General features: G+C 44.2%; 1 protein-coding gene across 1 annotated transcript; it reads left to right on the forward strand.

Moving 5' to 3' along the window:
• Positions 1-1,388: 1,388 nt before the first annotated feature.
• Positions 1,389-11,705, forward strand: Prokr1 (prokineticin receptor 1). Its single transcript, XM_042683121.1, has 2 exons — positions 1,389-1,873; positions 11,009-11,705. The coding sequence occupies exons 1-2, from the start codon at positions 1,389-1,391 to the stop codon at positions 11,703-11,705; spliced, it is 1,182 nt and encodes a 393-aa protein (XP_042539055.1).
• Positions 11,706-12,404: the final 699 nt, after the last annotated feature.

Consider the following 12,404-nt stretch of genomic DNA (forward strand, 5'->3'; position numbering starts at 1 on the left):
AGTTACAATTACATAAGTAGGATAGTGATTACATTTCTTGTCTAACTTGTTGCCCCTTCCATCATTTTTTCTCCCTTTTTCCTTCCTCCCCAATCCCCCCCCCCCCTCAGCCCAAGTTGTACAGATCATTTCCAACATACTGTCTTGTGAGTATCACTATTGCATAGGATCCCCCTTTGTCCTTTGTCTTATCATTTTGTTGTCCCTAGTTCAAATAAACGTTTATACAATACTCAGGGTACCAAAATCCAACACAATGACAACAGGGGATAGGCAACTCCTTCTCAGACTCCAGGAGACCTCAGGAAGACCTCAGAGGACAGGGGACTCTGGCTTTATCTCTTGTCCCCAGATGACAAACTCTCTCTTGCCACAAGTAGTCTGCAGCCCCATTGTGTGGTTTGATGCCTAGGATTTCCCTCCCTTCCTCATACTGGTCAGAGTGCAGAGAGCCTGTGTTCAACAGTGACTCCTTGTAGTTCGGGGTTGTAACCCTGCCTTGTTTTATAGACATTATTGATCCCCTTCCTGGAGGAGGTTGAACCCTTGAATTAAGTTTAAGCTATCCACCACATCAGCTAAGGAAGATTGACTCAGATCCCCTTTTAAACCTATACAGATCATGATTTTGCTCCTTCAGCTTCTGCCTGGGGATAGGCCTTGGTAAATACTGTGCCCCTAGACTACAGGTCACAGCTCATTTTGATCAGTGAGAAGAGGGATGATGGCTGCTCAAGGCTCTGAGATTTTATAGCTCAGTTTTGTCAGACTACTAACTCATAGGGAGCTGATGAGTTGTCTGAAACCCAACCCCCACCCTGTCTTCAATGGTATTGAATCATTTCTCTGGAGCCACAGGAAGGAGTGAATGTTAAGATCAGGCTGTCAGGATAGTGCTCAGCGTTTGGATCTGGTCACTTCTGGTCTCTTCAGCCTCTCCACAGTCCCAACTTGGGCCCTTGAGGAAAAGTGCAGCATGACTGAGTCTGCAGTGGAATGGAATTGAGCCAATGGTCTCTCCAGCCATACAGCCTTCCCAGAGTGAGTGAATCGATGTGGTTTTTCACTCATTTGTTTTCTCTTACTGGTTCCTTTATTTCCACTCTACCACTGGCTGTTCACTCTGAGCAGGTAGCTAATGGGGCTGCTTAGGTTGCAGGATGATTTTTAAACTCAGCTAGGTTCTCTGCACCATGTTGCAACTCTGTGTGTTTCTTTCAAAGGTTTAGCATGGAGCTCGGACACTGAAGCCCTGGAAAGAAAGCTGACAAGGACATTAACTTAAATTTAAGAGTGGGCTAAGTGTCATCGGACTGGAGAGAGACCAGCCTTGTAGACATTGCTCTAAAGGATCCCCGGCAGTGTTGCTCACAGCCCCAACTGCCCAAATGGAGATCACAGTGGGTGTCACCCCTGAGAATGCCACCAACGTATCCTCCAGTTTCCTTTCTGAGCTCGACTCCTATGGAGTCCAAGCTGCTTCCTTCCCCTTCAACTTCAGCTATGGTGACTACGATATGCCTATGGATGAAGATGAAGATGTCACCAATTCTCGAACTTTCTTTGCTGCCAAGATCGTCATTGGCATGGCCCTAGTGGGCATCATGCTGGTCTGTGGTATCGGCAACTTCATCTTCATTGCTGCCCTGGCTCGCTACAAGAAGCTTCGCAACCTTACCAACCTGCTCATTGCCAACCTGGCCATCTCTGACTTCCTGGTGGCCATTGTCTGCTGCCCCTTCGAGATGGACTATTATGTGGTGCGCCAGCTCTCCTGGGAGCATGGCCATGTCCTGTGTGCCTCTGTCAATTACTTGCGCACCGTGTCTCTCTATGTCTCCACCAATGCCCTGCTGGCCATCGCCATCGACAGGTGAGTGTATGAATAGTACAAAGGTGGCTGAGCAGAAGGAGCATCTGGAGAGTCCCTTGAGTTTCTTTCCCATCAGTTGTGCACTGATGGGAAGTGTCTATAATCCCTCAGACGCATGAGGTCCTTAAATGTTCACCCACTGGCTGAACAGTGTGAGGAGTTCTTCCCAGTTTTGGTCAGAAAGAAGGTAGCAAAGCCTCTTAGAGCTGGGTTTTGGAAGACTTTTGCTCACCCTCCTGTGTACATGCTGTTAGGTTTAGAGGAGACAGGGAAGAGGAGGTGCTGAGCAAGTTTAAGTTCTGTTCCTGGCAGCTATTTCTGTGTCAACTTAAAAATCTTTTTCTTTGTTTCTTTTTTTTTTTTCCTTCCTAGGGCTTGAACTCAGGGCCTTGCATCCTTGATTGACTTTTTTTTTTTCAAGGCTGGTACTGGACAGCTTGAGCCAAACCTCCACTTCTGGCTTTGTCCTGGTTCCTTGAAGATAAGAATCTCACAGACTTTTCATCCTGGCTGGTTTGAACCAGGAACGTCAGATCTCAGACTCTTGAGTAGCTAGGATTACAGTGTGAGCCATTAGCACCTGGCATTCAACTTAAAAATCTTAAGGGAACCTAACATAAAATGGTAACCCTTCTGTAGATCACCTTAATAACAACAATAAAAAACATCTTAAGGGAAGTTTCTATTTCATTAGACTTCCTTTACTGACATCTCCTCTCTAACTCACTTTTAAGATTAAGAGTTATTTTGAAAAAAGATTTAAAGAGATTAAGATTGAGTTATTTTGGAAAAAAAAAGGATTTAAAAAGGAACATATGCTCACTTACTTTTCCTTGTTACTGTGGTTGCACTAATTTCTATCTTTATATCCATGTAAACAGGACAGTACAAGCTACCTGTTGCTAGTGATGGTAAATAATATTATCAAGAGCATCATCAGCAAATTTTTCTTTTAAAAATATATTATATTGTTATTGTAAAGGTGATGTTCAGGGGGTTATAGTTGCTTAAGTCAGGTAAGGAAGACATTTCTTTTTGAATCCCTTCCCTTGCTCTCTCATAGTTTTTTCCCTCCTGTCTCCACTCACAAATTGTATAGATGATTTTCCACATAGGGAAAATCTTTCTGATACTTACTCTTTTCATTTGATAAAGACTTGCACAAATGGGGAGCTCTTTGTTCTGGGGGATAGTCTTTGCAAGCTTCTCTGCCTGCTTCTGACTCTCAGTACAAAGCACTTTGTTATGGTCCATGGACAGGTACCCTGAGGGCCAAGTCAGGCTTCAGTGTGCTTGGATCTGAATGCACCCAGAGCCAGGAGCACACATGCTCTTCCTGTTCCACAGCCTCAGGGCTCTGCCCTGTTCAACTTGGACATCAATTCAAGCCATCCCCAGGGTAGGGTTTCAGGGAAGAACTTGGCTCACAAGAGCATGGGAAAGGGCTTCTAAGGAAAAGGCCATGAAGAGACTTATTTTTAAGGGTGTGTCAATCATTCATTAATTATTATAATTATTATTAATCTTTAAGTAGTTGACACAAAGGGCTTTAAAACCACAGAGGGGTGGAGCTTCTTCCGGCTTTCCCCAAGAAGTCAGCAGCTGAAATGGCCCTTGATCTGTCAGCCATAGCAGGTGCTTCAAGCCATCCTGATGGAGGGCTACTTCTTGGTCTAGGTCCTCCATAGGAGTCACAGAGCCCATGACAATTGTCCATTTAGGCAAGAACTCTGCAGGAGCAGGAGGCGTATTTGCTTCCAGAGGGAAGACCTGCTCAGAGCTGGCCATCAGGAGCTTCAGGTGATTCCTCTTTGACCTTTTCAGAAATTCAAAGTGACTACATTTGTTTCTGAGCACTTGGACATGTCAAAGCCATAGGGTCATTTTCTGTGTTTCTTGCTAGCAAGACTTCTTTGACTAAGAGGTGCTCTGGGCTACTAGGGGCAGGGTAGACAGTGTCTGCTGCAGAAAGTGGCCCCTGCTCTCTGGGGCAGATCCATTTTACTGCATAATGGCCCACTTATCAATAGGAATAACAACTCTAGGAGACTTCCAGGAAAAAAGGAAGCCAGGATAAACTGAGAAGCACAGGGGTGTTTCTAACATATACAAGGTAGTACTAATCTACTGAACTTGTTTAAACCCATATCCTGCTTTCACACCAAAGTCAGCTAGTCCTCTTCCCCCCCAAAATAAAGACTGCACACATTCTTTTGCTGAGTGAATTTACATAATGCAAGCTGGATACAGTAACAAAGATGACTTAGGGAGCAGGCTCTGCACTGTGAGGGCTGCTGTTTTTCAAGTGGGTTTCTGAGGGGAGGCTTGCATCCAGACTGTACTGCATGAAGGATTGGCTGCCCCTGGCTTTGCCTGACTGTCTGGCTGCCCCAATGCATGGAGTGTTGTTAAAATATGTCTTTGTGATCTTTGCTCCAAATGATTTTAATTTTAATGTGGTGCTATTAGCTAGTTTTAAGTTTGAGGTCCAGGAACCATTGATTTTTGTCTTGTCTTCTGTGTTTGATTTTTTTTTTAAATTTCCATTTGTGTGTGTGTGTGTGTATGTGTGTGTGTGTGGTGGCGGGGAGGGGAGTACTGTGGTTTGTACTCAGCCTCTGGCTTGCTAGACAGGCACTCTAGCATGGAGCCATGCCTTTAACCCATTTATTCAGTAGTTAATTTTTTCCTTTTTTTTTTGTTTTGTTTTGTTTGATGCCAATCCTGGGGCTTGAACTCAAGGCCTGAGCTCTAAGGTTTTTTTGTTTTTTGTTTTTTTTTTTGCTCAAGGCTAGCAAAGGCAACCTCTTAAGACACAGCTCTACTTCTGGCTTTTTGGAGATTACTTGGAGATGAGTCTCACAGACTTTTAACCAAGTCAAATCTGAAAATCATTGATAAAAATTTGAATACTAGCTAGATGCTATGGATCTTACTTGTGATCTTTCCTACTTGAGAGCCTGAGAATGAGAGGATCTCAGTTCAAGCCTAGCCCAGACAGAAAAGTTCAAGAGACTCCATTCTTAACCCATATCTGGGGACAATGGTGGGTGGCTGTCATCCTAGGCTAGACTGAAATTGGGGAGTTCATGGTTCCAGGCCAGCTTGGGCAAAAAGTCTGAGAAATTCTATCTCCTAGGGAGGAAGAAGCAGGTGCCTGTGGCTCAGCCTAGCTACTCAGGTGGCTGAAATCTGAGGACTGAGGTTCAAAGCCAGCTCAAGCAAGACTTTTACCTCCAATTAACCACCGAAAAGTCAGAAGTGCAGCTGTGGCTCAACTAACAGAGCACTAATCTTGAGCAAAAGCTCAGGGACAGTGCCTGGACCCTGAGTTCAAGCATCAGTACACCAAAAACTCTTTCACATTTGTCTAATAAAACTTCTTATGGGAACTATGTTAGAATTATTTTGCTGTACCATCTATTTGCTGTAGGGCCTTATATTTGTTTTAGTTTGACCTTTCTCATTCAAGTGTCCTCATCTATAAAATGAGAATAAAAAGAAAACCTAATAATTTGGATTGCTTTGAAGATTATGTAGAATAGTATCTATAATAGCTTAGAACAATGCTTAAAACAACAGAGTAAGCACTGCGCAGAGTGGCTATTATATAGTTCTTCAGTTAACCCTTAAAAGACCAAAAACAACAACAAAACCGGGTACACTAATGATCACTAGGACTATTGTTTTTACATTACATTGTACATTAGACAAAATGGTCATACAAGGTTATTAAGAAACACAGCTCTCAAGATATAACAGAACCGCTTGGATTTCTCTGAGCCTGCTGTCAGTTCTTTGTTCTTCTAGACCTCGAAGTTAGAGAAGCTCTTTCCTCCTGGCCTCTCTTTCCTCTTTCTTCTCCCTAGTCAAATTCAGCCCTGTCCTATCAAGTTTATTTAGCTGGACTGTCAGAGTCTCTTCGTGGTCTTCTCTCCTTGTCTCTCTGGGCTCTGCCCAGCTATCTGTAAACCTTAGTTTATGCATGCATACATTCTTTCAAATCCCATGTTTTTATAATGTGGTTGGTTCATGGCAGGGACTTAGCCACTGATAGTGGATCAGATATAAGAAGCTACGAGCCCTCAAGGAGATTATTTCCAAAAGATGGGGGAGAGATAATTTTCAGACAAAGCAGGAAGGTTATTTTAGAGGTGAGAAAAATTCTGGACAAAAACAATCACATCCATAGGAAAATCAAGGATGATTGAGCATGAGACCCACTCTAGGTGAAGTGTCTCTGAAGAGAAGACATTTGGACCAACCTCTGAATGGGGGAGTATGAGTCATGAATATGGAGAGAAAGCATCCCAGACAAAGGGAATTAGACGTGCAGAGGCCCCGAGGCAGGAACGGACCGGATGAATTCTAGGAACGCAGAGAGAAGGCCCCGGTGGCTTAAAAGAACTAAGAAAGATGGCAGTCAAATTAACCTGTCTTGAACATGTCGGTTCTCCCTTGATTAAATGACCAATTATAACTCCATTTTCTTGAAAGTACAGCCTAACGCCCTTCCCTTAACTTCCAACCTTGTATTTTCTAACATTAAACTTTAAGTTTCATGCTGTATGAAAGTAATTTTGTCAGAGTTGGAGATGTGGCTCCGTTGGGAGAGCACCAGCCAGTGAGCAAAAGCATTTGGTACCAAGTTCAAGTCTCAGTCTTGGTATTAAAAAAAAAAAAGTACTTACGTTTTCCAAAAACGGTTGCAGTCTTTTTGAGAGCTTCTGGCATGGTTTTTTTTTTTTTTTTTCAGTCCATTGTAGGGGTTGAGCTCAAGGCCTGGGTGCTGTCCCTGAGCTCTTTTGCTCAAGGCTAGTACTCTACCAAAAGTGGTAGAGCCACATTGCTACTTCTGGTTTTGAGTAGTTAATTGGAGATAAGAGTCTCACGGGGAACTTTACTGCAAGGGCTGGCTTTGAACCATGATCCTCAGATCTCAGCATCCTGAGTAGTTAGGATTATAGACATGAGACCCCAGAGCCCAGCCTCAACATGGTCTTCTTATATTTCTTTTTTTTTTGTGGCTCATCACCAGCTAACTTTTTTTCATTTTATCATTATTATTTTTTATTATCAAAGTGATGTACAAAGGCGTTACAGTTACATAAGTAAGATAACAAATGCATTTCTTGTCAAACTTGTTAGGCTTTCCCTCATTTTCCTCCTACTTTCCCTTCCCCTAGTCTTCGCCAAGTTGTACAGCTCATTTCCAACATATTGTCTTATGAATGTTGCTGTTGCATTGTTTCCCCCCTTGTCCTTTGTCTCACCATTCTACGAGGATCTTGATGAGGATAAAATTTTATTGAAATCCTATTAGGTAACCAGAATTCATGGACAGTCAAATGTATGAAGGAAGGAAAACAGCTTCACTGCCATCTGAAACCTTAAATCTAGAGCCAGGGAGAGGGGAAGAAGTAGCACTAAAGTGATAGCCAGTGACTAAGGAAAGGGTAAATTGTGGAGAGCATGTAGAGAAGGTTGAGCTTATAGTGTACTGGAGCTATCAGAGGAGACCTCATGGAAGAGGTGGACTCTTAATGTGGCCTTCAACAAATGGTGATCACCAAAGGAGAGGAAAGGCGTGCAAGACGATAGAACAGTGTTTGCGAAATGTTAGAGGCGGGGATGTCTGAGCCGAGTGTTAGGAGACCTGGGGATCTGTGTGTGCAGGGACAAGAAGTGTAGGCAAGTAGAGATCAGAAAGGATAGGGCCATGTTCTGAAGGATCTCAACATTCAGTAGAGGGACAGCCCAATGTTAGAAAGGAGCAGAGAGAACTCTGTCTGCCAGGTCTGGAGCGTCTCTCTGATATGGAGACTGCCTGCACTGACCTTGAGAGGTATCTATTCCTCATATCCCCCCAGAGATCCCAAAGGGCATGATCACCTAGCCAGCATGTTCATCTGCTGGGAGGCCCTCCTCTGCTTGATGAGGACAACTTTGGCCTGAGCAGCCTCACCCAGCCTAAGGCAGCACAGATACTCCTGGGGAGGTCATCAGTCAGATCTGCCTGCCCCAATAAGCAAGAACATATTTGCCGTCCATCCTAGAACCAAGCCAGTATCAGCTGCATCTGTCTTGACCATGAGTAGACCTGGGGTTGGGTCCTGGGGATTGAGAAGGCCAAATGTACCAATCAAGCACCCAGCCCACTGTCAGCACACCAATTAAGGCCTGGACATTTCTGGGCTCAGCAGCAGAACCGGTGGCTTTGGATGGGTCTGGACCTAAGTCACTAAAGTCATTTGTGCATTCGGGAACAGAGGTATGTAGAAAAGTAGCTGCTCACTACAGACTACTTCATTGTGCATCAGTAGGTTGAAATCAATTGTGATAAAGAAAAAAGGAGAGGGCTTCTAGGATGCCAGGAAGGTGGGAAAAAGGGTTGGGCTAGTTCTTAATGGAAAGAGAGGAAGTAAATGGTATAAAGGAAAAGTCACTAGCTGGTAGCAAGTTGTGGATCTGAGTCAGAGTTCTGAGCACTACCTAGCCATGTAGCTTTAGACGGATTATTGTATTTCTTAAACCTCAGTTTACTTATCCATTAAATTGGCATCTTGCTCAATTATTGGTTACTTAATAAAATGCAAGTTTTAAAACCCTCTGTGACTTCTAAACTTCTTTGCAAACATAAAAAAGTATTACTGGAGCTGGGAAGGTGGCTCAGTGGTGGAGCGCTTGCCTTGCATGCATGAGGCCCTGGGTTCAATTCCTCAGCACCCCATAAGCAAAAAGAAAAAAGCCAGAAGTGGCGCTGTGGCTCAAATGGTAGGATGCTAGCCTTGAGCTGAAGAGCTGAGGGACAGCACCCAGGCCCAGAGTTCAGGCCCCACGACTGGACCCCCCAAAAAACAAAACAAAACAAAAAACAAGTATTACTAAAGCTAGAGTTCTGGATTATGGATCCTAGCCTAGCAAAAGGTGATAGTAATTGATGGATCATATCTGCAGCTTGTTTATTGATGGATGTATCAGGAAGGCCTGTGGCACTGCTTAACCTTGGAGATGGAATTGGGGTGATGTCAGAGAGATCAGGGATTATATAACACTGAAGATTAGTTTTGATACAAAGAATTGGATTCAGTAAAACAGAAAGCAATAAACTTGCAAATGTGATATTTTCCAATTACAGGCAAAAGAACATTGTTGGCATGCTGAATAGCACATTTGATGATACTGATAGCTTCCTGGATATTAACAGATGATTTTTATGTATATGCAGTAGTTCAGTGGAACCTCTCAGTACCCAGGTAAAGTGTGCACTTATAGATGAGTAAGTTTAGTCATCAGGGCTCGCATAAATGACTTCAATTCACAGCAAGTGCGAATTCACAGACTCAATTCTTGGTCTTCAGAATCTTGGATGGATTCTCTTCTACATACTCACTGACAGACATTCTGAGTTGATGCATCATGGAACCTAGGGCATTATCTACTCCTTGGAAAAAGGAGTAGAAGTAGTACAGAGAAAATCCCTGTAATGAGCAAATATGAAGGGAAAAGTTTTCTTTGAAATAGAAACCAGAAGAACACTGGGTAGATAGAGAGCAAGTGAGCTGAGTTAAGGGTCTGAAGGTTTGGACTCTAATTTTTGCTCTGAACTCACCAGCAAAAGGTCTGTACTCTGATTTTCAAAGTGAGGCGAGCACGTTTGAGGCCCTCAGGCCGTCAGGAGCTCCAGGATCTTTATGAAGCCCCCTTAGCTATGCACTGGCCAAAGGATTGGCCACAGAGTGCAGATACTCCTGTTCCCTTTTCAGCACCATGCAGCTGCCTAGAGTGGCTGGGAGGTGAACTGGTGGTCAGGAAGGCAGCCAGCTAGGGGTCTAGAGGGTAGACTCAACTCTCCTAGCTTCATCCAACGTTTTCTGAGAGCTAGAGGAAATAAAGCAGGAATCTCACTCATCAGTGAGCTCTCCAAATGCACTCAGTGAGTTGGCTGCTTGTTTTGTGGAGCAGAAATTCAACCCCAAAACAAAAATAAACAAATAAAATCCCCAAACCACCCCGCCCCAAAGAAAACAAGAATGATTCCTTCCTTAGATCAAAATCCCAAATAGTATGACTTTGCAGGGGTTAGTTTCAGAGGAAACAGAACTGGTTTGGCCTTCCTTCAAGCCTGTCATATTTATACTCAGTTCTACCTGGGATAAACTGTGAACACATGAGAATCTGTTGTTCTGCAATATTGATAAATCGTTCTCTCCCTCTTCCCTTCCCATCTTTCTTTTCTAACCTCTACTCCTCTGCCAGATGCGCAGTCTTCCAGGAAACCAGTGCTCTCAACAGAAGTGTGTGTGCTCCCTGGGAAGGGTGCTGCCATACCGCACAGATGACTCACAGAGCCCGGAAAGTGTTCTCTCTCTCTTTCCTGGGCCACTGTGGTAACTGCAGTGTGGGTTCTTATGGAAAGAATAGAAGCAGTATCTTTTACTGCCTGATGCTTTGTGGTTAAAAACAGAAAGCATATTCATATGTATTGTATTGATTTTCACTTCAACCCTGGGCAGTCGGGTTCAATGTGTTCTATCAATGACCGGGCACTGTACAACTTTTAGAAAGTCTCAAAGCCTCCGTCCTTCTGAAAATGATCAATGACAATCTGCTTTTCTTCTACCTGTACAGATAGAGTAATATTTTTAAAAATGCAGAATGCAGACAAAATGTTGCCCAATAGTTCAGTTGGAAAGGACTTGTTCTACCATCAACCCCTGGGTGTTTTCAGCCCTATTTAAGCTCAAAACCTATTGATACTTAGGACAAATGAGAATGGGAAGAACCTGGAAATAGTTCCTGGATAGACCCCAATGTAAGATACTGTAACTACATCGAATAATACACATACTGTTAACAAGAACTAATATATATCAGGTTTAAAACATTGTCAGGAACAGTGCATGCAATATCACAAGGAATCTTTAAAAACAACTCACAGCTTTGGCAGACAAGAAAGCTGAGGTGAACTAAAACTTGTCTGAGGTTGCACAGCTAGTTAGAGCTGGGGTTTCCCTTCATGGCTGCCTGTCCGAAGCTCCCCATTCAATTGCTTCTCAGAATGCTGCAAAAATGAAATTGGCATTCAGGACCCAGTCTCCTCTTGGTCTGACTCCATTAGTGTTTTCATTCCAGGTACCTGGCCATTGTCCACCCGCTGAGACCACGGATGAAATGCCAGACAGCCACAGGCCTGATTGCCTTGGTGTGGACGGTATCCATTCTTATAGCCATTCCATCCGCCTACTTCACCACTGAGACCGTCCTCATCATTGTCAAGAGCCAAGAGAAGATCTTCTGCGGACAGATCTGGCCAGTGGACCAGCAGCTCTATTATAAGTCCTACTTCCTCTTCATCTTTGGCATTGAGTTTGTGGGTCCCGTGCTCACCATGACCCTGTGCTATGCCAGGATCTCCCGGGAACTCTGGTTCAAGACTGTGCCGGGCTTCCAGACCGAGCAGATCCGTAAGCGCCTGCGCTGCCGCCGGAAGACGGTCCTGGTGCTCATGTGCATCCTCACGGCCTACGTGCTGTGCTGGGCGCCCTTCTATGGCTTCACCATCGTGCGTGATTTCTTCCCCACCGTGTTCGTGAAGGAGAAGCACTATCTCACTGCCTTCTACGTGGTCGAGTGCATCGCCATGAGCAACAGCATGATCAACACCCTGTGCTTCGTGACCGTCAAGAACAACACCATCAAATATTTCAAGAAGATCATGCTGCTCCACTGGAAGGCATCTCACAATGGCAGCAAGTCCAGCGTTGACCTTGATCTCAAAACCACAGGGGTTCCCGCCACCGAAGAGGTGGACTGTATCAGACTGAAATAACACACGGACTTTGCAAAGATTCAACACAAGACGAGGCTTTGGGAACACTGATCTCTGTGGTGGGATCTGAACAGCAACCACGAGTTTTGATTTTCAATACCATTTGTGGATCACCATGTTAAGCCCTTGTGCTCAATGAGCTTGGGATTTCTAAGACCTGATGGGATTTGACGTTGTATCTAGTGGGGTGCTCTTCACGGAGTGTCTAATTTGTGCTAAGAGTAGGCCCCGCGAAAACCTAATATGCGGCTGATATTGAGTTGCAAAATGAAATAGGATTTAAACCAAGAAAAAAAAAATGTGGTGCAGACTGTCTGGAACAAGGGGATTTCCACAAGGGAGGCAGAGGAGATGGCTAGGGTTACAGGAGACATGTTTGTAATGGGAGGGCATCTATGGGTCATCCCAGCGACTCACTCCCACTCTTGTCCAGCTAATGATTGGGCTTGAGTTCACTCCTAACATTTGCAAGGCTTGGGCCAGAATATAAAATAGATTTTTTTTTCTACTATCTGCAGCTTCTCTTCTCATTTCTGACTCTCGCTGGGAGGAGCCGAATTCTGTGCAATCTTTCTGATTCGTACCCACCACACCGGCCAATGGCCACCCCTCAAGCTTTCGAGAATAGGTTTGTCATCAAGAGAATGGACAGATTCTGTATGCTATTTTGGCTGGACTTTATGGAGTTTTAGTCCTTGG

Source organism: Dipodomys spectabilis, unplaced genomic scaffold, assembly GCF_019054845.1.
Source record: "Dipodomys spectabilis isolate Male_0828 unplaced genomic scaffold, ASM1905484v1 ptg000079l, whole genome shotgun sequence".
In the NCBI taxonomy this organism is placed as follows: domain Eukaryota; kingdom Metazoa; phylum Chordata; class Mammalia; order Rodentia; family Heteromyidae; genus Dipodomys; species Dipodomys spectabilis.